The sequence below is a fragment of the Penicillium taxi genome (genome assembly GCF_028828555.1).
Source record: "Penicillium taxi strain IBT 34144 chromosome Unknown utg000001l_segment0_segment0, whole genome shotgun sequence".
Lineage (NCBI taxonomy): Eukaryota > Fungi > Ascomycota > Eurotiomycetes > Eurotiales > Aspergillaceae > Penicillium > Penicillium taxi.
Genome location: NW_026643203.1, coordinates 3,936,660 through 3,963,688, shown reverse-complemented (window position 1 = coordinate 3,963,688; position 27,029 = coordinate 3,936,660). Strand labels below are relative to the sequence as shown.

The following is a 27,029-nucleotide window of genomic DNA, read 5'->3' as shown; positions in this document are numbered from 1 at the left end:
ATCTGGAATGTGAAATACTTTCCATTTGTATTTATGAGATATATAACACTAATCATTGTACACACGCTTACAGCAGAAAGTCCTCGAATTCAAGACCTCAATATTCCGTGTGAGAAGTAGCAAATATCTTATCAAGGAAAAAGCAACAGGCAAGGGCAGTCCTATAACGTCAGTCAGTCCTTAAATGACTACCAAGAAAGGGGAGATCTTGAAGACTCTTAGGACACAGGTCCCAGTGTTTCAAGAAAACTTACATTTGCCATTTTACGCAGTCGTTGCGACGGGCTTGCCACAGTTGGTGCAGATCGATACACCAGTTATATTATGCGTACCACAGTGGCCACAATTGAGCTGGTTGATCAGTTCGTTCGGGATGGAGGTTGCCATTTTAAAAACAGGGGATCTACTTATCATTAGCTATGGATGCGTGGAGGATAAAGGAGCCTCTCACTTAAAAAGTACCCATGTAGAAAGAAAATATCCAAGATATGACTTGGAAGGCAGCAATGTAGTGGATCGGTCACTAAGGCAGTGGTTTAGTGAAAGGTCCATTGGGATAAGCAGGATTCCTAAGCAAATACACTCTCCTCTATATTCTCTGGGTGTTGTACCAAAAAAGCACTTTTGATCTTGACTTGGCCAGTAACGTTGAGCCGAGCGGGGAACCCTGTCAAGGAGACGCAAATACCACGACCAAAGGCGCTTCCACTATCCGGAGCTGCTGATCATTGGCTGCAGTGACGAAGGGCAAGTGAGATACCCTAGGTCACCCTGCGATAGCCAATCGATAAGATAAAAGTTGTAAGGCCACCATTCAAGATATCGCCTCGCGCTCATGCAGGGGTGAATAGATTATTACCCGATTCTGAATAGGTTTTCTGCGCAGAAAATTCAGAATCGGGTCAAGTTCGTGCATGTGATGGGATACATGTGGGAGGGGAATAGTGGACGGCCGCTAGACCCACATACCTGGACAGCTGTTAATTTACTGCCAGCGGAGATACCTATCATACATCAGTACCACCTCTTGACCTCGTTCGACTATTTACTTTCAACTCCAGCAACTACCATGGGCATCGTGGAAAGCAGACTATTGGCAGAACGCGTTCTTTTTGCTCGCGATAAAGCTGCAGAAGAGGGAAATAGCCGAATTGATATATCTCAATTCTGGAAAGACAATGTGAGCTTCCTTCATATTGATATTGATCCTCTATCCCTTCTCCGGCCTGTACGGGGTGTAGTCTATCCACAAACCAGAGCTCTGGTTCTTTGGAAAGATAAGACTACAACCCTTGAGGGAAGAGCCTTCATTCGTCGTATTCTTCAAAAAGGCGACTACGCAATCTATCAAAAGGCCGAGGAAATGGAAAGAGAATATCGGAAATTATATGGTGACTTTAGCGAACAGGTGGTTAGTGAAGGAGATAAAAGTAGTGAGAGTGACAATACCAGCGATAGCGAGAATGATGACAGCGACCCCAATAGCGACACTGATAGCGATAATGGGGAGAAAAGAGACTATTATAGAAAGAAGAAACACACTTCATCGAATGAGCGGCCTCGACGCCATGGTAACAAGAAGGAAAAGCCCAAGAAGACATACAGCGAGCCACCTCGAAGCCATCATGGTAAGAGGGAAAGATCCCAGAGAATGTATAGCGAGCCCCTTCCGAGCCGTCGTCAGAGCCAGGAAACCAAGGATCAGATTCTCATGCTTGAGCAACAACTTAAAAAGCTCAAGAATAAGGGGAAAGCTCCGAGATAAAAGAAAAGACAGGCAGCAGGCCAGCGTGATAGATACGAGAAGATATAGTGGATTGAAAACCAACACGATTGATACTTTCTAGGCCCATATACTGAGTATGATGCTCTACTGTTTTGCTTATTTTGATTCTTCATTTTGATATTTGTGATATTTCACACATAAGCCGGCCTTATATATGTCTAAGTATAGCTGCTCTACTCAAATTATCTCTTTATAGTAGTGATCGCTTTCGCCTTTCAGGTAGAATACATAGAGAAGCTGTTGCAGACCCTTATCATGTGATCCGCTAAACCTGTCAAAGGCCCGATTCTGTATTTGGCTTAGAGCATTTGAGTTAGATTATTAAACCTCTTTTCCTTATTATCCCAATAAGAGGCATGCTCAGTATTACACACATATGTAATCGCTTACTAGATTCTATTCTGATTCGCCCGTCTATATTACTGATTCAGCCCATAGTTGACAAAACCAGATAACTATGGATAGCATGTAATCATGGCCGTTTTGTAGCTGATCAGGAAATTTATACGATAGTCCTTGATATACTCTCGTTTACCCCCGAACTTTTAGACTAGAAGATTCCATGTAAACCCTGTGAACATAGCAGTCAATGAATGGGCAATCTGTCAACAGCCCCTATTTGTTTTTCGATTTCATTACTGCAGACTACCTCGGTAGGAGCCAGTAGTTGCAGGTCTGGGAAGCACCTAGAGAGGGGTGGGGGGCCTAAGCTTCGCCATGGCTGGCGGTGGTAGGCTTCACCACCAATAATATCAAGTACTTCATGCAGCTCAAGATTCTCGCATGCCCAATAGCTGGCCAAGTTGCTTCATTCGCTGACGCTGTGAGGCGGCTAGGCGGTGCACCTTATTCGCTCCTAATGACTTACTTTGGGCTGATTGCAACGTATTCCCGCGCTCTTTCCTCGTTTCCCCTCGCACATTACCCCTTCCTCTGGCTCTGTTGATAGCAGAGTTTACAGACGATCAATACTTTCGAAGCTAAGCGATATCATTTTATCTCTGCCTATTCACCTTGTCATTCACGGTACTAGCAGCGACAGCCTATGCCAGGCAGTCGTTTCTCAAATTAACATCGAAGGAACGGAGCCGGTCTTCATGGACAGAATGGCGTTCACAACATCGTTTGGTTCCTTAAATTCGGGGTCACAGATTGCTGTAAACTACGGCTCTGTCACCAATCACTTCCATCTGTTCGCTGAAGAAAGAAAGGAACTACAGAAGCAGGAGCGCGCGTCATGTCTTGCAGATCTGTTCATTGCGGAGCCCGAAGAGGATCTCAATATGCGGAGGCGGACTAAATGGCCTCGTACCTCGGGGACCTTCAACTGGTTCTTGGAATTGTATGAGCTCAAATCTTGGTTTCGACAAGCCAAGGCCATAAGCGATATAGATCAAAACATCTTATGGCTGCACGGTAATCCAGGAATTGGCAAATCCACGATGGCTATGATGCTTGCTGAAGAATTACCAAAGAAGGATTATTTTTCGAAAAGCGATAGCATTCTTTCATTCTTTTTCTGCGCTTCCGACTCTGAAGATCACAGAACGGCAACCTCTATACTACGAGGCTTTTTGTACCAAATTATCAAAAAAAACTCACATTTTATGGATCAGATGATGCCAAGATATAAAGATCAGGGAAAGCATCTTTTCACGTCGTTTGACGGACTTTGGGCGGTCCTTATGGATATAGGCCGAGCGTCCAGCAGTACCGAAATATATTGCATCGTCGACGCTCTCGACGAATGCGATACCGAATCACAAGATACATTCTTACGGCAAATTTACCAATCGTTCAAACAAGGGAACGAGACCAGTCCGGTCCCATGCAGCGTGCATTTTTTAATCATAAGTCGTCCGTACCCCGAGATCCAGAATTTTCTATCCATCTTTCAATGTGTCGATCTCGGCTCGTGCAAGGATATAGTCTATGACCTCAGAGCCGTGATCCAAGACAGAGTAGAGGATCTTGCAAGGCGGAAAAAATATACCGCATCTATCAAACAAAAAGTATCACAGATGCTCGAAGAGAAGGCAGATGGAACATTCCTATGGGTCGGCATTGTCTGTCGGCAATTGGATGATGTACCATCAAGGAAAGCGGTTGAGACGCTGCGAGCTCAACCTCAAGGACTGTATCGCTTATATCGAGCCCTGCTGAGTGCAGCGTTCGAAGACGATGATCCGCAATATGACTCAAAGTTAAAGATGTTGTTTATGTATGTCACATTTGCGCTTCGGCGCCTGACAGTGGCTGAAATAGCCGAGGCATGTCGACTATACTTAGACGAGGATATCGAAACTCGCATCCAGTTCACCCAAGAGATCATTGACTCTTCTCACTCGCTGATGTTTACCGATAAATCCTACGTGCGACTGTTACATGGGTCTGTAAAGGACTTTTTAATAACAGAGATGGATGATTTCACAGCTGTCAGATCTAATTCTGTCCTGTCACATCGTTGCATTGAGCTCATTTCTCAATACTGTCGGCCCGATCTGGACAGGTCAGTGCTAGAATCAACTTTTGGATTTCTGGGTTATTCAGTACTGCATTGGCCGGAGCATGCAAGCTTAGCCAATGGAGAATTGACTATTCAGAAAGAGCATGAAAGCTTCTTCCAAAACACTCTCGAGACATGGAAATGCTGGCTAGATAATTATAATTATGCGCAAAGAAGACGGCGTGGCTCATGGGATGTTCTAGGACTAGACACATCCGTAATTCACGTCGCAGCCCGATGGGGAATCATTCCGCTCATCTTAACCGCCCAACAAAAGGCATTAGAAGACAAAGACGACGACGGTTATTCACCGCTACTTCTCGCGACTGAACACACTCAAATTGAAGCCTTGCGTGTCTTGGTCAAGTCTAATGTGCGTTTCGACTCTCTGAACAACAAGCATCAAAATGTACTTCACGTTGCATGCAATAATTTTCGTTTCAATGATTGTACGCTGATAAGGTCCTTTCTCGACAACGGTGCCTCTCCGTATTACTGCGATGAGGAGAATATGACACCCTTCCTTTATGCACTTGGCAACCGACGAAAAAAAATTGTTCAAACTTTCATCCACAATGGCTTCAATATAGAATCTAGGATTGAGAGGCGTTCGTTGCCCGGAAGAACAACAGTGAGCAATTTGGTATACGGAATTTCTGAGCCCCGTGAAGGGAACATAGAGTCCGGACTGACCGCGCTTCACTTCTCTGCTATGAATGCATGTACAGAGATGGCCGCCATCTTACTTGGATGTGGGGCCAACCCCAATGTTCGTTCTGACTTAGGCGATACTGCACTACATCTTGGGATTAGGCCCCGACTTCTCGGCCGCAAAATTAACGATGCATGGGAGGCTGGTCAGTATGCCATTGAGTCATTGACTGACTTGATCGACGATCATGAGGGCTCAGAAGCTTCTAACATCTATGAAACCATCAGCAATCAGAGGTCACTCATCGTTGAGACTCTGTTGAAGAGCGATTCTATTAACGTGAACTTGGCTAACAATCATGGGGAGTACCCCCAACATGTGATTGACTTCTATAAACCTGAGTCAATATCTATCCTGAAAAAGCTTATAGAGAAAGGTGCTGATGCATCACAACCAAACCGCCTTTTTCAGACGTGTCTTCACCTCGCTAGTATGGCGGGAAACCTAGAAGTAGTTTGCAAGCTCGTGGAAGAAGGTCATGATATCATGCTGGAGGACTCTAACCGGCGGAGCCCATTCAATTATGCAGTCTCTGGAGTCTATCTTGATACCATGGCCTTCATGTCAAAAGCCTGCGATAATGTGCTTTCAGTGGTTTGGAGTTCCCTTGACCACTTTGGCAAAAGTCCGTTACATCATCATGTTGCGTCTGATATTTGCTCTGTTCGAGTTGTGGATTACCTTATACAGCTTGGTTGCGATGTCAATCTGCCTGACAGGGACGGGAACCCGACCTTAGGTCTATATCTAGAATCATTTCACCTAGGAATACAGAGTGATATATTTCATTCGCTTGTTCAGAAAGGTGCCGATCCTCTCTGGATCAATGAACAGGGACAAAATTTGGCACATCTCGTCATGCATCATCGGGGAGCAGATATCACGGTCCTTGATTATCTGATTACTGCTGGTGTGGATCCAACGACCAGAGATATTGATGGGAAAACATTGATGCATCATGGAGCGATTCATGGTGTTTTCACCAAGAAGCTGATGAACTTTCTTGCCTGTAAAGCTGTCTTGGATGTTTGTGCCACGGCCACAGACTTTACCTGCAAGACTCCTCTCGATTATGCGGAAGAACTGGCTCATTCGCAATCATTAAGCGAGGTGTATGATAATGAAAGATCGAAAGACTCGTTGAAGAGTCTGAACATAGCACTTCTGTCGCGGTATGATTTCTTTTCCAACGATAATTGGGAGTCAAAAGCTAACCAAAGCAGTTCCGGAGAAGCTTTTAAATGATAACTTTCGACGTACTTACGTGGAAAGCCCCCCTCAAAATCCTTTCGCAGCCTTCATTCCCGGTCAGCACGATATAACCCGCCTCAGGGTCCGAAGATGCCGTCATAATTGAGCCGGAAGATGCTGTGGACTTCGACCAGGATGATGTTCTACCTTTGCCGGCCGTAAATCTTGCCAAAGTCAGAGAATTGCTTCAGCTGACTCCATTTGATCATGACAAGGGCGAATACGCCAGAAACTGTGTCGCCTATTTCACGAGTTTTGCGAAATGTCTCACATCCTCGTCAATCTTCCAATAATGTCACTCAGGCAGACATGGACTGTGATAAATCAAGGGCATTCCGGGATCAGACAAGTCGATCATGAATTTCCATTACCGACTGAATGCGAAAAGTAAAGGGCCAATCTTGTATTTCTTCTTCCGACTGATTATCGATGCAAACAATTAGGCTATGTCAGCTTTACACGACTGGCTGTATTAGATTCTGAGCTACAATCATCCTCTTCAGGAAGAATTGCAACAGTATCTTGACCATGGTCGCGCTCTTCCTATTGTGTCTGAACACGACCTCTGGAAGCTTTTGTGACTGGCATTATCGACCTTTGATATGGTCTACTGCGCGATTGATAAAGTAGCAGAGATGGTAAAGACGTGGCTGGCTAGAGAGTTTCACAAAGGGAAAATCAATGAGAATAAATGCAAAAACTATAAATGAGGATGATCCTTGAATTATACGGGACTGTCAAGGGACCGATTCCCAATCTAGTCTAGTGCGTTATTAGTCAGATCCTATAGTTGGCAACACCGCCATTTCCTATTAGTTGAAACACACACACAACATTCTTGAATACTCTGTTTCTATTAGTCCCACCTGATCGGTTCGAATCCACCTTACTCAGCCATACTTGACAGGGACGAACCCCGTTCTAAAAGCGGTCTGCAAGTGGGGCATTAGATGAGCGCACTTGTTTCTATGAATTAATGTTTTGCGATGAATTCAATGTTTGGAGATCATGATCTAGATGGAACCGCGCCTGGCATGAGTACCTGAATCAAAGATCAGACATGCATTCCCATTAAAAAAGGGGTGCGCCAGACCCTGAGACAATGGCTTGAGTTTGTCGACTTCATTTTTCTGAGATACAGTATACTTAGTTCCCTGATCTTCGATCTTATCCATACACCGTTGCGCCAGTTCTTCCATTTCCTGCATACATTCGTCGGCTGTACTGCGGACCTCGGAATTGATATCCTCGACCCGTTCATAAAATTCGTCTTCGTGCATCTTGTAATCGGCATACAGCTTATCACGGTAATCGTCCGTGATGCCATCCAAATGCTCGTTCAAAAGTTCATTGACGCAGCAAGTTAGACTCTCCTCGATAAATTGATTTAAGCGGCACTCAATCATCTCACCGACTTCGGCAAAACTAACCTTCTCAGATTTAGTTGGCAGGTCACTATTGATATCTTCTGGAATGGCAAGTAAATGCTGGCGTCCTGATTCAACTAAAAGTTTCCGGACTAGTTCATCAGAAACACCATGAAGCTCACGTTTGAGACGCATAATTATATCATGCTTATTTCTGTCAGGAGAGAGACGATGTGTAAACTGCGAAGGGCAAATTGACCGCGGTGATAGAGAAGGGGTACTCGGGGTGTTGACTTCAGTAGGCGAGTCAAGCTTTTGATCTAGCTGTTCAAAGGATGGAAGGAGCGCCCGTTTTTTTGTTACATCATCAGGTGGAGATGGATCTGAATTTTATCAGTATGCGATTGAATGACGATAAAGTTTTGAGAAAATACCTCTGCGCCGTTTTCTAGAGGTATGACTACGGGTAGACTCGACGTAGCATGGGGGTAGGTCGAACGAGAGATCAAAGACACGACAGTGCCTCTCAAACAGATCAAGGCCTGTGTCATAAAAAGCCTTTGAATGTCGAAGATTGCGAGCTTTCAGGGCATAGGAGAAGTTGTAGAGAAGATCAAGCTGATTATCCACAAATTGTCGTCTACAAAGATGAAGATGCAAAACTTTTGATTGACATATCTTCGAGAATGAAAGGAAATTTGTGTCTTCTGGATTGGCTGGACGTATATAGTCTGTTTTAGATGGACAAAAAACGACTCCGGGCTCATCAAGGTGCAGAATCAGTGTCAAGGCTTCCGATGTATTAAGTACAGCTACGGGGAGCAAAGAAATCAAACTGGATGGAATGAGCCCATCGTTGCTTTTTGTGGCCACGCAATGATTGATTATTTCTGGACGGAGATTCAGATGCACCTGTGATCTATTGCTGAAGTCAGCGAGGTCTGCTATAATTGAAAGGGAGATGGATCCTTGTTTGGTAGTGTGATCATGGGCAACACGAAGTCGAACAAGACAGGACACATCAAATTCAGGTGCATGAACAAGGACTTTTTTTCAAGACCCATAGTGAGTTTTGGGAGGTAGTCGTCATATTGATTTGGAAAGAAGATATAAGAAAAGGATAACCCTCGATGAATCGAGTAGCCCTCCCACCCAGGCTTTTGAACAGCTTGAAGCAGCCCTGACTTGAGTTAGATATTGTGGATAAAATAGCAAGAAAGAATAGCGACTATTTAGTAAAAGTTCTTGTAGCCTGGCCACGAGTACCTGCCCAATCTAGAAATCATCAAGTGAAATCAGAGAGTCCTATGATAACACAGGAATGACAGGCCTGACGACTAGAGGTCGGCACGGTTTTACGGATATCCGTATCCGTAACCGTAACCGTAGAAATTCTACGGTTACGGATACGAATAAAATCTCTACGGTTACGGTTACGAATAAATGCCCTCTATCCGTACGGATATCCGTAATATCCGTAGCATATATCACGTGTCTAGAACCACCTACAGTTCTAATATATATTTCCACATCTATAGAGTTATAAATCTCATGTAATTCTCAAGTAAAAGAAATTTCAATAAGGAATCAATATTATATACATCTCTTAACAAAACTAACTCTCTCATGGTCTTACTGTTCAGAGATTGTCGACGAACACCCAGGATATCCCTTACAGAACTGAAAAGTCTTTCAACTGAAACCTCAGCTGCTGGAATACCAAGGTAGTCCCTTGCAACTGCTGCCATCCTGGGGTGTTGATCATTATGAGCGTTCCACCATGAAAGCAGCCACTTAGAGCCCTCCTGGTCTTCTATTAATCCTTTTACTTGAATAGGAGGTTCGTCAAAATAGCGATCAATATCAGAAGCCCAAGATACTTTTTGAGAATGTACTTTTTGTAGAAGACGAGCTCTCATACCTGGTCGAGCAGGAGGATCCATAGTTCTAGAAGTAAAACTAGAGATGGAGGTAGCCAAGGGGGAATATTTCTTATGAAGAAAGACCTTAATGCTCTGAATGATTCCTTGGATAACCCCATCTTCAAGCTCTTGTTCCATTTCCTATACTTTTGCATTCCAACCAAGACAGCAGAAGAGATATCAGGACTAAGCCCTGCAAAGTCGCCTTCAAAAGAAGCTGCTTCTATAAGGAAGATTGATAGTCGCCAGACTCGGCGTGGTAGGAGACTTATTCTATCAATGAATGAATAACTATTTAGATATCAAATTAGGGACTTGGGATGATAAGTTTCTATCGTGGTATCGTATGATCTATTTAGGCGGTGGCATAATATCACGGATATAAGTTCTCGACTACGGTTACGGATACAAATAATCCAAAATCTTACGGATATGTATCCGTGCCGACCTCTACTGACGACGAGTACCACATAGAATAAATACTGCAAAGAACGATAGGAATAATAAAGTCAAATGGGTAGGTGGTAGAGAAAGAGAATTATATAAGGGGCGGGAGCACGTGACGTAATGGATTTGTTGAATATGAGTCCTGGTTAGTTCGTATTAGTCTGAGCGTCTTGGCGTATGATACATAGAGATTCTGTGTACCTGAGCTATTGAGCGAGTGAGGATTTGTAAAGAGACTAAGATAATGCATGTGAGAAAATATCCCTTGAAAGTTGAAGGCTATTGGACAGTGATATCCCTCCTGAAACGTTAGCATACTGCATAAATCCTTGAATATTAGAAAATTATTAGGTGATGTTATCGCCTCGGCCACTGCGCAGACTTTGAGCACCGGCTCTTGTTTTCTCGTATTATGCTATGTCAAATCCAATTCCTGCTGCAGTAGAAATTTGCGGACGATGATATGAAATGACTAGAAATAATCTAAGCAGACCCAATTTGAAAGTGCAGCTTGAGCACGGGCTCCAGTTTTCTCGTATTATCACATACGCCACTGCCGCTAATGTAACAGGTATGGGATATAATCAGCATGGTTAATAGCGTTTCAGAGGAAAAATTTGCGGACGAATTAATTTCAGGGTAGAAAATTCTATTCCATAAACAGCAATGATATGGCCTCGCAGATACGGAGTCCGAAGCGAGGATAGTTATGTCGGATTCATTTCCCCATAAATTTACATATGTAAATAGGCCGCCGAAGGCCAAAAATGATGCAACACATTCAAGCTATTTCTGTTATTTTTAGATAAATAATTAAAATTCTCTGAGTAATTAATCCAAGTTTGTCTTACTGAGAAGGAAGCTAAGAACATAGAGTCTATTCAATATTTGTGAGAAGTAGAGTAAGTAGGAAGACCCTGAGCTGATGATTATTCAAACAGGGCTTGACCTCAGGTCATTTGATGAATTTCGAAAGAATGGATTCTCTCCTTGGTGTCTAGGCAAATTTGTTGTCTATTCTCATCTTATATTCTGGCTCGTTTTTGTGATTTTTCTCTTCTTAGCTATTGTGATCGCGCACAAAACTGATCATTATTAAAGGAGAGGAAACATATACCGTATTAATGTTAAGCAAGATTTGGCATCATGTCAAGCTAAGCTTAGTCAGTTTAACGGAAGATAATTGTGAGCTCGCGAGAACGATAAGCTAAGTATCAGTTCAATCGACGACGAAACGCTTCAGACGAAAAGCAAGATATGTTACTCAGATGGGAGTGGGAAAGACGATAAGATTGGCGCGACATCTAGGAACAAGTGATGAGTCATCAGTACACATGGCAGATATCAATGGGATAGAGATGGCCATCGCCAACCTCAGTAAAAGACATACCAAGACGATCATCAGGTCAATTCGCGATCGCAAGGATATATAAACATATCAGAGCACTTCAACCAGATACACTAGTGGATATCGAGATCCACTGGATCCCGGCCCACACGGGCGTACCAGGAAATGAAAGCGCAGACATCGAAGCAAAACTGGCCGCGGAGAATACTGATGGGACGGAACAGGGGTTTCCCGATCCAACAACCCAAGGAACCAGATTGATGTCAATCGCAAAGCGGGAAGTACGGGCGCAAATCAGAGCCCAGTGGGCGTGGGAGTGGGTCAAGGAGAGGACTGGAAGGCCTAACCATAGGCTTACCAAGATCCCCGCAAAGAAGAACCTCCGGATATTTGAGGGATTGCCGAAAGCTTACGCTTCGAGGCCAGCCGCTACGTGGCCAAATTCATGATCCAAACAGGGCTCCTCGGACAGTTCCGATAGATAGAAGCAGAGTCTGACTCTGACAAAACTCAACCGGATGAAGAAGAAGGAGACTACGATAACTAGCTACGAATGGCGTGACGTGGTGAAGACGGTGGGTAATAGGAACGCCAAAACCAAAGCCTGCCGAGAGGCCTAGGTTAACTACATCGAAAACATACAGAAAAACAAGAGGAAGGAAACAGGAGAGGGGAAGAACACGAGAAGTGAGAGAGGAAGACAGAGGAAGTGGGTTTACTAAAGACGTTACGGTTTAAGTGGGATTTAGGGTTGGCTCAACGACATATTTCTTTTGTATTTATCTTGACATTCTGGCATTCGGAAAGCTCTTGTTTCCGCTGAAGGAAACGCCTACATAGCCAGACGTCACTATTTAGGCTGCACTAGGTTAATAGAGTTATTGATTGATTGATTGATTGAGCTCGCGAGAACACCAATTAGAGAGGCTTTCTGCTAAGTAGAAGATTCATATTTCTATTATCGCATTACCCCCTCTATACACCTCTTCATCAAACTACCGGTATAGCCTGTTAAAAAGAGGACTAGATTCCGCAAAATACCTATAGTTTTGTCGTAAGCATATCTACTAAGAAGCAGTGGATACCATAGGGAAAGAGTTACTCACCTCACTCCTCATTTTTTAGGTGGATTACACTGAGGGCATTCCGTGGACGGTCTGATAATATTGATCCATGTCTGACCCGGACACTTCTCACCCGGTTTACACTGGCTGACAGGGCGATATCCCCCGACATGACCGCAAGCGTAGTTTAGATCTTCCCAGCGACACATCTATAGTATGTGAAGCTGTCAATGAGCAGGGTAACCTTTGAAGTTGAGCTATAGATAGCACTCAAAGGGGCCGAACCTTATTGGAGGAAGAGAATTGATAAATTTCTGAGGAAATCCGTTTTGGTAGGAAAGATTGTTGATTTCTTAGGGCTCGAGACCTGCTTTTAATATTAACCAGTCTTCTAGATCTACATGGCAATGGGGAGTAAGTATGACGGTCTATATGATCGGACGACGAGCCAAGTGGCTTGGAAAACGCCTGATAAGCTCGCATCAACAGGAAGAAGAGTCTTCTTCAAACCCCTCATAATATGAGGTGAATTTAGGATGATATGGATGCTTTCAACCAATTACTACTAGCCATCGCTGAAAATTGGAACGCAAAGATAAGGAGATATCAGGCGTGATACACAGTGGATTGATCTATTAGCTATCACAGAGTGATTTAATACGATAAAAGCTACCTAGGTACACACACACACTATGTTTCTGGGCCCGTAACTGAGAATAGATGCCTATCACCTAGCCCTATCTCGTCTTTAGATGTATTGCAATGCACTGCTCTATGAATCGTTGTAAATTATTGTAACTATCCCTTATAAAGATTTATATGAGCAAAGAGCTAGAGCTAGCTTAACCGAAGCGACATATTTCCTTTAGTTTCGAGAGAGCTAGTTTGAGACCTTATATTTCTGAACTAAGAGCGAGAACAGGGTGATGTATTACCGTTTAGAAGTACATCGATGTTCATAGGATTTCCTTTCACCATAAAAGGTGAAAAATCCTGCAGCAGAAATCCCAAAAGATATTTTTTGCTTCGACATAACAGGCAAATTCATGATATCTCCTAGTACTAGGATGAGTGAAACTAAGAGCACACTCGAAGCAGCGAAAATGTTTCTTGTTGGTGTGTGTGTGTGTGCTGAGGTGGTAACATAGATGATAAAAGCGTTGAATGTGTTTGCAGGGCAGATAGGACAGTGATATTTTCCTTGCCGGATTGTTAGCTTGCCAAGAGAAGCAGTTTGCTGTTCTAGTTTTTTTCTGTCTACTTGGCGGTGAAAACGCGGTAGGTGATGGATATGAGGATTTTATAGTGTTAGACTCCGTTGCTTCAAATAATATTGCCGGATCCTTAAATGCTAGAATGGAAACTCAGGACTGAGAGCAAAGAGTTCTAGCCAGATTTATTTTTTGTGCTAGCTCTATGCAATGAATAGTAACTGGCTGCAATGCTGTCGGATGGAGGTCTGACAAACCAATTCAGGTGGATACAAAAACGGCAAATAGGAATGGAGCAATTGTAGTGAAAGTAAGATGTGTGTGTACTACTGAATGAGGAATGGCCAAGTGGGCCATTTCAATGCTGACTAAAACGCACTAAACTATAAATGGAATCGGGCCTTTGACAAATGCCAAGGGTCAGATGACATATCAAGGTCACCTGATGACTATTGGTTCCAACAGTCAGGTACCTACCCAGGTATAAAGAACGAAGTATATGGAAAAAGAGAAGTATTCATAAGCGTCCTTAGATGATCGACAGGAACTTAAAAACAACCGGGTAGTAGAAGGATTTGTTCTCTTTAATTTCGGAATATCCAGTATGGATCGAGAGAAGTTGAAAAGGCTATCCATAATCCATATAAGTAAGAGACCCATTTCAGAGCTTCAAAATTTCTCAGCGATAAAGGCCTTATCGGGAGCGGGGTCTAGGAAGGTCTAGCAGTGATGATCCCTAGTTCCAACAGTACCAAACCTAGAACATCCCAAGATCTGATTGACTGAAAGTCTTAGAACTATCCCTCTCAAGGCCAATCCAGATATTTTCTCTATAAATATTCAAAAAAGGCCAATGAGTAGCGTAGGATTGAAACTTACTTGGAGCCTGAAAAAAGAATCCAACTCTGAATATGAGGAGGAAATGGTGGTGAAGGAAGAACAATGACTTCACTATTTGGTATCCACGTTTCGTCATTATGATTTTGGTGAGAAGTCCGAATTTGAGCCTGTAGAGGAGGAAACAGGGTAACTAAGGAATTTGGCACTGAAGAGTACATGCCGTGATGAGGACGATAAGGGAGAGGAATATCTTCTCCATGTTGACGTTCAAAACCGGTATTGGAGCTCAATCGGTCGGGAACTTCAAAAGAAGTCACTACAATAGCTTTTTATTAGCAAAGGCCCTCTTGATCAATATTCTCACTATCTTACAGTCGTCTGTGTCCTCTGCCGTAAAGCAGACCAAGCTTGACTTCATGAAATTCCAAATTTTTCCCAGCATTACCACGGGTAATTCTCTTAGAAGTCTTTACAAATATTAATTAATCTTTCATTTATAGGCAGATTATATCTTATATACCTCAAGTGCTTGTCACCTTTATTAGAATTCTAAGTCACACAGGCCACAATAGATTTGTATAGAGTAGATAGCTACTCCAAAAAAAGTCAAGGAATCTGTTCTTTCTGAAATGCTTGTTAAAATTCTCGGATTGAATCATCTCACTAGCGTCATTGGCTAACTAATAAAGAATACGAGGTGGGAAATAGCCATAGAGATGGGCATAAGTGGATAAGCGAAAGAACTGGATTCTTCGTGTGCTCTGAAATACTTCAAACTTGAATAGTAAACAAGGGCTTGAAGGGCCCGACCGAAAGAAGCATTGAGGCCCTTCTAATAAATCTAATTTCCATCAACTCCCTCCATGGCACTAGCCCCTTTGCTTGGCAAATTTTGAGGAAATACAAGAATAAGTTGGAATACACTCTACGGCCTTACATAGATCCATGAACCACCGTGCACAATCCCCCTCTTTCCACCATGATACACATCCGCAAATAGTAAATCAGAGGTTTCGACAGTATTATGATGGTACATTGTATTGTGCCTGCGAAATAAAAAAAATTTGTCACGTGCAGGATAGTAAAGTCTAAAACTTTGGCTGATAATGGTCAGAACGACCTATAAATCTTCATATCTATGACAGGCAAGTGAATCAAACATAGTTGACTATCTTTAGCATTTTCAATCGCTGGTCAAGAGGTGAAAGCACCAAAGGGTCTCTAGTAGTAAATCTCTGGTAAGGCAACTTCCTGTAGGGCACCTATAGACCAAAAATGTGAGACGAAAAGAAGCTAACTCGACAGAGAATCCTGAGAAGCGTTTTTCGGCTGTACTGCTGCAAAAACTTTCAAGACTTAGGAGGCAAATAGCACCGAATAACTTTAAGGGTTTATAGGAGGACCTAGTCAACAACCTTGAATAGAAATTTCGGAAATTGAAGACCGCAGAATCTAGAGTATCAGGTTTAATCTCCTGAATATTTGATTTCTAGATCATGAAGATATTTTCAGGAAAAAAGTGCTCTTTAACACCGACCTCTATGGATGGCTAGAACACATTGATAAGGGAAGTGTGTCATGTGCATATGAGATTATGCACTACTAAACAGGTGCTTTGCCAGAAATAAATTGCGCTTGACAGGGGTATGGGCTCTCAACCCATACCCCTGTCACCTCAAAATCTGACTATATTTTTCCCCGCTTTGTCTTTCTCGTGGACTAAACTATCACCCATCCCCATCAAACAGCCCTCCTTCCCTCTATAGAGCCATTTTGTATTAATAAAATGGAATCCAATGATGCTTTTCGATATATTGCTAGCTTAGAGACACGCATTCTTCACCTTCAAAAGATCCTGAAGCATTGGGTACATTACATCCCACAGGATGTTGTGTTGCAATATGAAATTCCACAAGAACTCGGTTCATCTCATACTCTCCAGATTCAAGCCCCTCAGGTCCTTCCGGCGGTTCATGGTCGAAAAAAAGCTCCATCAAACCCCCTCAATTCAGAAGAACTTTGGAGAAAGCCATTACGAACTTTGATCCAAACGATACCTTCTGCGGAAAAATGGTCAGTCACCATTTCCCCTCCACGAGTTTCTGTTCTGGACTTCTTATTTCAAATTGATGCTCCCCTAAATGAACGAGACTCTCCAGCAACTACTTTCCAAAATCGACACTCGGATATCCTGCAAACTCTTGGGAATTATGCCTCCATCACACAAAAATGCGTCAACGATGCGAAGTGGGCCATTTTTCTTGTGAAGTATCGGAAATTTATGCTGGCAGCGCTCTGCCATGTTGCATGCTGCATTGGTGTGGATCCTCAATTAGTGAATGATATGATGAAATTCATTTCAAAAGCAAAATCCGACCATCTTCAGGAACTTCGGCATGGGGCGGCTTGGGGGGCTGAGGCTATTGATCAGCTCCAAATGGAAAGCAATTGGGATATCAGAAGCGGTGATATCCTCTTTTATTGTCAGACTCTCTTACCTATTTGTCTTTTATGGAGCTAACAAGTCATATAGTCACACCGACCTTTACCTCTTTGAGGTATTGGGCCAAGGCAACCAAGTCGATATCAATATTCACCAACGAGCTTAAAGATGATCGATATGGTACAAGTAATGAAGTCTTGCATTCGAATAACCTCTCCGTTCCCTGCATTATCAAGTGTATATTTGGTAAAAGTGTTAAGTACGTGCAATGAAAATTTTCAACATCACTATCAACTAACAACTAGCCTCTAGACTTTCTGATGTTTGTAAATCTCTACACTGCAATCTTGACATTGCTCGGAGGTCATTTGCAAAATGGTATCTTGAGCTGTATGGATGGGATGCCATGGACGATTTAGAAAGACAACAGCTCTTTTTCCCCGTGACATACTCTCCATGTATTAGATTTGATATTGGTGCTGAAAGCCAAGGACAAAGGAATTCGGAGCCTACAAGAAACTTGACAAGCGAAGCGCGAAAAAAGGCGTTGTATCAGCAGCAGGTCCACTCCAGAACTCGCAGAGATGTCTTCATCTAATCTAGGCTGCCTATGTACCACTCCGAACTCACCCGCCAATGTGCGAATACAGATAACCCCCGACAGAGAGACCAGTCCGATCTTACTAGAATTTCCAAGTGGGCCCACCAGGACTGAGATCAATAATCATGCCGCTGACTCTCACAGACCATGAAATGGAGCCCTCGAGTAGAGATACTAACTCCGTGGATTTCCTACAACAAGAGAACCCGAGTAAGTTAAGAATGGTTGACTTGTTGATACGTCGAGGCTAATCAACACTCAGGTCAACACAATCTACATTTCACAGGAACCACTAGTATTTCAGATGCACTTTCATATTCCCTTCCGTCCTTCAATGCCATATCGGAGATTCCCTTTATACCATATTCTAACTTCACACATGCTCAACAAACGGCGTTACCCTCTGATACTCTTGACTTTTGCATACCATCATTCTCCCAAATCACAGGCATTCCATCTCCTTAAACATAAGCCTAATTCAAGGAATAATAAATTCATATTGTCTCTTTGCTCCATGTCACCACACAGATGCACGAGTTCAGAATCTCTATCAACCCACTCCATTCAACCGAGTCATCACTTATTAGTGAGATTTTGGAATCATGATTGACAAGAGATACTTGTACATTATTGTCGTGTAGATGGATTGCTGTGAGAGTACCATAGGGTTCCCGAGGGGATGCTCCGTTCGTAAATTGTATCAAACTAGTCTTCATATTCTGGCCTAAGGTCAGCTACACGCGAGCAAGAGCGAATATTGACACGATTTACATACCTCCTTTTGGAAAGGCTGAAGAAGATCTGCTGGAACGTTGCGACATAATCTCATGTTTGGCGCATCGTCCTTCGCCGAAAATTCTGCCTTCGGCAACCAGTTCCTCAATTTGTCGCAAGGGTCCTGCCCAGGTTTATTTGTAGCCGGTTGAAGGTAGGCCATGAGTCCGCTCACGAAACAGCCAATAGAGCTATAATGGAATGCGCATATGGAACGTTGCTTAATAGTGTGTGTTAGAAAGTCGAGATAATTCAGATGATCCGAATTTTTCTATTAGCACAGAAGGCGGGGTTGGGCACAACACCATGACGGAGCACGTGAACATTGAACCCCACCATGGGGCTCTCCAACTCGAAGACTTGGAACATTCATCGACAAGTATTTTTTTATGTGTTGTTTAAATATAATATCTTTGTTTTTCACGGAAGTCAACCCAGAACTATGAATTTTAACTGTGCTCAAATCATCATATACTTAGCCAGCCAATGTGCGAAGCACGTGACCCATATTTCTTCAAATCACAGGTCAGAGGACAACAGTCTGAGAGACCAGTGTCAATAACAACATAACTTTACCCCCTCCATATTTCAGTGATAAAGCTTATCACCTAGTTTTGTGTCCAAGGTCTTTCATCTACAGTTTTGAAGATGGCCGCATAGCCCTGGTTTATGGAATCTACGTGTAATTTTCCATAATTACCTATCGATTGTACCGCGTAGATATTTACGAATACAGCACAAGGGCCCCAGAAAGACACCAATATCAAATAACTAGAGCAAGTCAGGATTGACTAGAGCTACTAGGGTCTCTTCAATTGGATTTGATTTGATTCAACCTCCTCAGGGGTATGGGCAGGGGTATGGGCTAAGAGCCCATACCCCTGTCATTCCTAGTCATGTAGATGGATGAACTATTTCCTCACTCTAATCTACTCCACTTATTGTCTACATCTCATTTTACTTTTTGATCTTTGATTTTTGATAGCTCAACAAATTGAAAAAATTTGTTTCTATGCAGATTAATGTTAGAAAATACTTCAAGTCGGCTTTAGATTAATAAAACCTTTAGCCATTGAAGAGCGGCTTTTTATCAAGTGGTGTCGAGAGCCCTTTCCTGTTTAATTGAAAGTCTTAGAAAAGCTCCACATAGCCACACCGTCCGTGCGCCGGGATAAATTCTCCAACTATTTATCCCTATGATCTCCTTCTATCCACCGGGGTCTCCTCACAGTACTGACAGCTCAAATTCCCGCAATGTACCTCTTCAAGAATCCGGCTTTATCTACTATGAGGAACTTTCTATCTAGCACCGGAACCAGAACCACTATGTCGTCTCTTGCTCCTGGGAATATCCTTCAAGGTGCCTATTGGAAATACCGCATTCTCGATCCTATCAAGGGAGATAAAACGCATCTCTCTACTGTGTTCAAGGCTGAAGTAATAGCGGATGAGGACGCCCATAAAACACCTAAGTGGTTCGTTATATCATACAAATAATAAGTATGTTTTCAGGCTAATTTATCTATCATCTAGGGCGATCATCAAAGTAGTTTCGACTAGTGATCTAACTGCTATGGAGAATTTGGGCCGTGAAATTCAGGCTTATCGTCTTCCTGCTATCGCTTCTACTAAGTGCTTCCGGAAGATGTACGATATGGTCGGTAACAGCGTCATCGCATTGGAATGGCTTGAAACTACTCTTGCAGAAGTAAGATACGAGTCAACTCAATGTATCCCTTCTCTTGTTGTGCCTATTCTAGAAGCAGCGCTTAATTCCTGCGTTTTTCTCGAGGGCCATCAATACATAAATACTGGTAAAGTAGCCGTTACATATGTACATATTTTGAAGGATATATACTAATGGCTCCTAGACTATAAATCTGCTAACATCCTGCTTTCTGGTATTTGTTCTGGCTCTATTACAGCTAAAGTGGGAGACTTAGGACTCGGTAAGTAAAGATTGATGGATAGATGAAATTTACCTTTACTAAAATACACATAGTAGTTCCGATTGGTGATTTTTATAATGTCCAGCCATATGCTATGCGAGCCCCTGAAGTCTTCCTAGGCCAAGCATGCACAGGACCATCACAGGTCTGGGCAATTGCCGCAATGTTGCTTTGCTGGATTAAGCCTGGGGTGTTAGGCGCCCATGATTGCCCTGATTATTTTATCAACGATTCTTGGTGTGTGGCAAAAATCAAACAGCTCTTCCCCTCTTGGAAAATTCCAAGTTCCGACGAGCTCCATAGCCATGTCCTTAAAGCTACGGTAGAGTCTGCTCAACGTTTAAGTCAGAATATTCCAGAGCTACAGGCAATCTCACCTTTCAACGAAGAGATGAAAAATATCGATATACCACAACAGTTAAGGGATCTTCTTCGTTTCATGTTAGCGCCTAATCTAGTCGAAAGGCCCTCTGCCTCATGTGTGCTTTCATCGAGGGAGTTTCGAGAGTTAAAGAAATTATGTCTTAATTAAGCTATTATACCAGATTTTGTTCGTAGCCTGGGGGTATGGATATCCTATCAAATACACCTCACATCTCACCATTTATTAGCCCTCATGCTTAAAGTTTCTGTTGCACTTGCACTACCCGAAGTACACCTGCCGAAGCTTGCCGTTTCACTATACCGTCATGGTCTTTACTCTATAAACATATCACAATCCATTTCTAATCACAGGCTTGTTTTTTAAGCCAGATAATGAAAACAGTAATGGAAATTGAGCTTTATGGAAAACTTTTCAAGAAAAAGGATAAAAATTGAGCTCTTCCAACAAAACACCCAGCTCCCAGATAGATATCATGGATATATTTTGAACGTAAGATAAAAAAAAACGTGATAGGCTTTGTGTCTCCGCAGTATTGAGTCATTTTCAGGATCTAAATCCGGTTAGCTGTTCACAATTAGATCTGAAACTGATCAATGTGAGTGAGCTCAACAGATTTTATATATGCTTTTTTATTCAAAATTCCTTGTAAGTAATACACCAGAGCGATCCAGAATGTTATAGAATGTGAAAGGACTATTGGCCGTTTGTTCAAACAGTCTAGGTCCGACAATAAATTGATGGTTCATCTAGCTAGGAAAGATGGTTTTTTTAGGAAACCTCCCAAAGCCTTTATGCAATTATGGTTTAATTGTTCGCGAAAAAGAAGACACACAATTTTCATTCGCCTATATAAGGGAAGCCTGTCCTCTTGAGTTGTAAAAAAGCTTCTATTCATCGTGACTGGATCAACTTCATACTTGGGTATCTATTCAGAGTCTGTCTTCAACCCAACGCAGGAAGTCGGGCCTAATTGGACATACCTTCAATAAAGCTCTTAAGAAGATGATACCAGTCTTCATTGCTACCACCCTCCCAACCCGTTATCCCGATGTTATTCTCGTACGCCCAGTTGACGTCATTGCCGAGCAGGTGAAGGTAAGGGCTTTAGCCATGGTAAAGGATCGCGTTGAGAATGGCAAAGTGTTCAACGATAATGACCTCATGCGGATGGAGAGAGTTGTCATAACGTGAGCAATTATTCTGCTCCTTGTAGACTATTTTTCTGATCAAAAGGATTTCGAGCAGTCATATGCCTCACGCGAGCCCTAGCGATCCCAACATTCACTATTCTGTCCAGGGTGAGGATGAAAAAGGTGTCAAGGTCAAAAGTGGCCATATCTCTATTGATCCCACCAAGCAAACCGTATCACTCCATCACCTGACCTAGTAATGAAAGTTTGCTGACTTCAGTCTACAGCAAGCCAAGTAACCATCCCTTCGCAACCTTGGGCTATATTCTTGGGCCAGAGAAATACCGAATTTGATTGGCTCCTGTACGAAGATCTTTTTACCTAGGTATAACTGATTTCGCCGCATATTTATCCCACCTATGTCATTCTTTATCTGTACGCCAATCTGCTACTCATCTTGTTGATAAGTAGTAAGCTTGAATATGAACCAATGATTGAAAACTATTGCCTACTAGATAGAGCGGTGTATGTACGCATGTAACGGGAGATGTTCTAGTACATCATTTCAAGGTTTTAGATATAAAGTCTTATCAAACCAGATTTCTCTTGGTTTTATTATTTCCTCTTTATTATTTCCTATATCTTCTGTAATTGGATTACGATAATAATCGTTTGAACGAAGATCAGCTCATATGCCAAGAATTCTCGTTCATCTAAGCATTTTAGAATGACACTTCACTTTTACCCAATATGCTTACACCTATGATATACGTCCAGAAACAATATCAAAAGCTGTCTGCTGAGGTAATAACCTAGTTAATCGACAATAAAATTATGTCACTTCACTTTTCGGATGGAGGGATGCTATACTGCGAACTTCAAGTATGCAGCACTTAAGATGTTAGCTGACTTTGGTGTATAGGTCACAAAAATAAAACGCATAAAGAGTTATTTGATTAAAAATCATATATAGTACAGCATTTGAAACTAATAAACTACAGGGATTAAAGCAGGGTAAAACTTTCACTGTTTGTAGATATTCCAAGGTGAGGTACGATGAGGTATGGTGAGGTGGCAAGCTCCTCGAGGAAATTCATGTCATAGCCACACGACCTGGGCAGAGAACTTCAGATAGCGCGAGAAACACTATATGTGTCAGACTTCTCATAATTCTACGAATGAGGGGTCCTACCTCCTGTGTGCAGTAGTTGAACTACTTCTATTGGCTAAACTAGCCAGCTCAAGAAGGCTAACAGTGTAGACATCCATAGAAAGCTGGTCAAATTTTCGGTTGTGCTCATGGCTTCAACATGCCACCTGATTTATGAGCTATCGCTCAAAATTTTTTGTTGAGCTGCCAATCCAGGTTTAGGTATAAATATTGAAGCATGCCTAGTTTAAGAGTCAGACACTGGAAACAGAATATCAAGCTCTTCAACATCACTAAAGATATAATTCTTTGTGAGTTTAATCAATTCCCAGAATCTTCGAAATCTCTACACCTCTAAACTTAAATCCTGACCACCAGGCAGATTCCTAACCCGATTCTCTGAACCGCTACTCTTAAGTGTATAACTAATTACCAGAAGCATTCAGATACAGTACACTTGCCCTATTTTTTATATCGGTGGCCTCTGAATTAATACTTGTATAGTCTCCGCCTCCGTCATGACTTCTGCGTCCGAGATAACCGTTCCTGTAGACGCAGCCTTATGTGGAGGCTGCCAGGAAGAGAAGAACGCTTTCTGTGCATCCTGTGGTCAGTGTTTTAAATGCTGTGATTGCTCCTTCAAGAAATGAAAATAAATGATGGGAATAGGAGGCGAATAGCTGCAAGGTAATGGAGTGAGCAAGAGTTGGACTGCTTCGGCGTGGGTTTTCCCCTAGGGGGTTTTCCCCACGTTCACTTCGCGAATGCGGAAGCAGATGTATACACAAGGCAGGTTTAGCTGCATTTTTTGATCAAAGCTTTAATTATTTCAGTTGCACCCTTTAATAGAAACCTTGGAAGTTGATTTTTTTATGACCAGTTATAAATGATAACAGGCAATTTGAGATATTCTTAAATAGTTAAATTGCCTCTAGACAAGGCGACCTATTTAGTATGACTATTCTCATACATAAAGAAATATCAGTCTCCAATCCTCCAAAAAATCCGAGCGCATAAATCAAATAGACCAAGTCCACGCGAATACCTAGTTAGCGTTAGTGACCACATCGCGCTATCATCGTTAGTAGTTCTAGACCAGTCCGCAGGGAAAAGTTCAGTCCTTAGAAGAAATCAGCAACAAATCATTTCCCTGTTGTGGAGCCTTACTGAGGACTCTATGCGTGATGCCATCTAAGTTGATGAAGACGGTTATCTCTCTTTACAGAACACAAAAAGGACTGTTAAACCGTTATCATCCCTCCAAAATCATGTAATCATGTTATTGTCGATATGGAGAAGCAAGCATGCTTGGAAGCAAAAGCCGACTTGGATACTTATTATAAGGCCAGTTTGAGGTTGTTTTGCGATGTTTTTGTGATCCACAATCCCTAGATGTAAGGTTCTGTGAACTCAGGCTCCTTGCGAATCCAGAGATTGCTGGCGTCTCCGATACAAATTTAATCCCTTCAACGCACAGCGTATCTTAACATCATCAGAATGGCCTGGAAGGCAATAGGAATCATAATCAAGCCACATTTGCCTGGTTCTCGGAGATTCAGGATCTGCTGATGGTTTTCTGTGAAGTGCTTAAGTTAGACAGATTCGAGGGTCAACAAAAGCGGACTTACGCATCAATATTCAAGATATTAAAGCCGGTGGAAATAATGAGCACAGGCCGAGCAATATCAGCGATAATCTGCTTGACTGGAGCGGCAGGAAAGGGCGATATCACGATCGATTCTTCGTCGATTTCTGCGAATCCTCCTGCACCATGAGTTCCAACAATGTCAAATTTCTTCTCGGTCAAGATCTCTTCTGCGACCTTTGTATAGTCTGGGTCCTGAGTAAGTAATGGCACTGGTTCATTGCCACAGCAACGTTGAGCAATAGTGAGAGCCATCGAATGCTGGACTATACAGCCCATCACATCTTCTATATCTGAGGTTTCATCCCAATAGTCAAACTGTTTTTTTTGCCGTTCAGGGGCGGAGCGGCAAAAATCACCAAGCCCGAAGCAAAGAACTTTCTTCACAACGTTTGTACCAAGTAAATCTTGGATTAAGGCTACCAATTCCTTGCAGGTGGTGCTGTTTTGCCACATCAAGTCTTTCTCGTCAAAGACTTGCATAGGCTGTGCTATAAGCTCTCGAAAGTTTCGTGCAGTCTGATTTCTCCAATCCACAATGTAAGAGCATAGGTAGGTTTCGACTGGGCCGTCGGGTTGTGAGCTCACAAGTTTCCAATATTCTTGGTACTTGATATAGGGTTTCCTAAGAAGATTAGATTATAGGCTAAAACTGTTTCAGAATACCACACATACCAGATAGGATTCTGTACTTGGAACATAGGATTAGAAATTTGGATTATGCTTCCATCAATTCGACGGACTGAAAACCGTTCCATTGTATAGGATTGGCTTAATTGCTGTTCTATGTCTTTGAAATCCTCTTTTGTCCAAAGCTTGGTATCAGATATATACAGATCTGAAGCTCTTTGGCTACTAATCCGCCAATTCGAGCACCCGTAGTCAAGGGAGTCGGGTGAAGCGGACGTATGTCCTCGGGTTTGTGACATGGCCTCGTAGCTGTTGGTCCAGTGAGGTTGAGGAAGGAACCCACCGTGTGGTGAGTTTTCGGGAGGAAAAAATCAAGATTGTTTGGAAAAAGAGAAATTTTATCGTGCACGAGGGTCAGAAAAGGAAGGTTTGACCATCCAGCAAGCTCTGCTGCTGACTACTTTAATTAGTAAGTAAGGGATGCGATAACTAGTTGATCAGACAGAAGCGGGTAAAAGCGGTCAGACGGCAGAGACTTCGTTGCAGTCGAAAATAGGGAAAAGTTTCATTTTCTAAACACTACCCAATGGTATTTCAGAATCCAACAAAATGTGCAGTAATCATGCATTAGCTAGCTTTACTATGTGGTTATGTGCAGATACGAAGGCAGCACTGTTTCAGGAGGAATTACCATATCCAATTGTCTTGAAATATTCAAGGATCAGTACAGTAGTCATGCATTAGCTTACTCTCACCCCAATCTCACCCTGGCTCCCCCCAATCTCACCCTGGCTCACCCGATGCTCAACCTGACTCACCCGATTCTCACCCTGTTTATTGTGCACTCACCTTGCTCACCCCCGGTCGCGCGACGCTAAAGCAGCACTCACCCATTGCTCACCCCAGCGACACCCACCCGACTATTGAGCGCAGATAAGCCACACGCCGGTCAGTTAGTAGTATGGTGGGTGACCACATGCGAATCCTGACTGTTGTATGTTTTTTTTTTCTTTTTTTATATTCTGAGAGAAAAGTGCTGATGAGTGAGCTTACTTTAGGTAAGTATGGCCCTTATTTGCGTCCGTACATCTTACCCCGTCTGCTTGAGTTCTTGAGAAATACAGAAACTATTGGTTTATTCCTTATTTCTGACGGTTAAGATGATCTGATACGCGGAAGAGCCTAAAATAAAGGAGGTCGTTATCTAAGGCTGAACTGAACGCTGCATATAACGAAACGTATACCGGCCCCAGCCTCCTTCAAGGTCATACTCGCTGCTACCTATTTCTTGAAATCCGGCCTTTTTATTTAGATTATGACCGGCAGGCGATGCGTGAACCCAGCATGGAAGCTTCTCTACATCAGCTATATCGATGCCCCATTGGAGGAGCTGGGACCCTATTCCTCGACATTGGAAGCTTGGACTTGTTGCTAATGCTTGGAGCACAAGGTATCTGCCTTTCATCGAGTTTTCCTCCCATATCATAGAATCGCTGCGCATCAAAGAACTAAGGAGCTGAGCTGGCCTTTTTGGTTCTCCATTATTAGGCGTTGTGAGAGTTTTTGGCTTTCGTAATGCCTCACTTCTGTCCTGGTCGTCTTTATCCTTAGTCTGCCAGCACGCCCACCCGACTATTGTTCCCTCAGCTACGGCTTTCACTAGCTTCGATGTCGGATCAGAAAGCCAGATTTCGATCGATTTTTGCATCATTCTCTCATGCGTATTTTCTTCGCGACCATGAAGCATGAAATTTGAGAATTGATCCGTTTTGAATGCCGATGTGTGTACCCGGACAAGATCGGGGATATCATGGGTTGTCGCCAGAGAGATGGAAATCTCCATGGTTTCTTTCTTATCTTCTCGTGCG

General features: G+C 42.7%; 7 protein-coding genes across 7 annotated transcripts; 4 read left to right on the top strand and 3 right to left on the bottom strand.

The window, feature by feature from the left end:
- Nucleotides 1-1,069: 1,069 nt before the first annotated feature.
- N7495_001424 (uncharacterized protein) lies at nt 1,070-1,765 on the top strand (the record flags this gene model as incomplete). Its single annotated transcript, XM_057204094.1, has 1 exon — nt 1,070-1,765. One exon carries the CDS (start codon nt 1,070-1,072, stop codon nt 1,763-1,765), a length of 696 nt encoding a protein of 231 aa, XP_057068167.1.
- A 2,042-nt stretch (nt 1,766-3,807) lies between these two features.
- Nucleotides 3,808-6,249, top strand: N7495_001423 (ankyrin repeat domain-containing protein; the record flags this gene model as incomplete). Its single annotated transcript, XM_057204093.1, has 1 exon — nt 3,808-6,249. One exon carries the CDS (start codon nt 3,808-3,810, stop codon nt 6,247-6,249), a length of 2,442 nt encoding a protein of 813 aa, XP_057068166.1.
- Nucleotides 6,250-7,268: 1,019 nt separating this feature from the next.
- N7495_001422 (uncharacterized protein) lies at nt 7,269-7,817 on the bottom strand (the record flags this gene model as incomplete). The annotated part of the gene is made up of 1 exon (XM_057204092.1): nt 7,269-7,817. The coding sequence occupies one exon, from the start codon at nt 7,815-7,817 to the stop codon at nt 7,269-7,271; it is 549 nt and encodes a 182-aa protein (XP_057068165.1).
- An 11,781-nt stretch (nt 7,818-19,598) lies between these two features.
- N7495_001421 (uncharacterized protein) lies at nt 19,599-20,753 on the top strand (the record flags this gene model as incomplete). The annotated part of the gene is made up of 4 exons (XM_057204091.1): nt 19,599-19,747; nt 19,806-20,086; nt 20,144-20,221; nt 20,275-20,753. 4 exons carry the CDS (start codon nt 19,599-19,601, stop codon nt 20,751-20,753), a joined length of 987 nt encoding a protein of 328 aa, XP_057068164.1.
- Nucleotides 20,754-21,563: 810 nt separating this feature from the next.
- Nucleotides 21,564-21,993, top strand: N7495_001420 (uncharacterized protein; the record flags this gene model as incomplete). Its single annotated transcript, XM_057204090.1, has 2 exons — nt 21,564-21,793; nt 21,840-21,993. Coding segments are annotated over 2 exons (384 nt in total), but the record flags the coding sequence as incomplete, so codon positions are not given.
- Nucleotides 21,994-24,296: 2,303 nt separating this feature from the next.
- N7495_001419 (uncharacterized protein) lies at nt 24,297-25,289 on the bottom strand (the record flags this gene model as incomplete). Its single annotated transcript, XM_057204089.1, has 3 exons — nt 24,297-24,462; nt 24,515-25,140; nt 25,275-25,289. 3 exons carry the CDS (start codon nt 25,287-25,289, stop codon nt 24,297-24,299), a joined length of 807 nt encoding a protein of 268 aa, XP_057068162.1.
- Nucleotides 25,290-26,365: 1,076 nt separating this feature from the next.
- N7495_001418 (GNAT family N-acetyltransferase) lies at nt 26,366-27,004 on the bottom strand (the record flags this gene model as incomplete). The annotated part of the gene is made up of 1 exon (XM_057204088.1): nt 26,366-27,004. The coding sequence occupies one exon, from the start codon at nt 27,002-27,004 to the stop codon at nt 26,366-26,368; it is 639 nt and encodes a 212-aa protein (XP_057068161.1).
- Nucleotides 27,005-27,029: the final 25 nt, after the last annotated feature.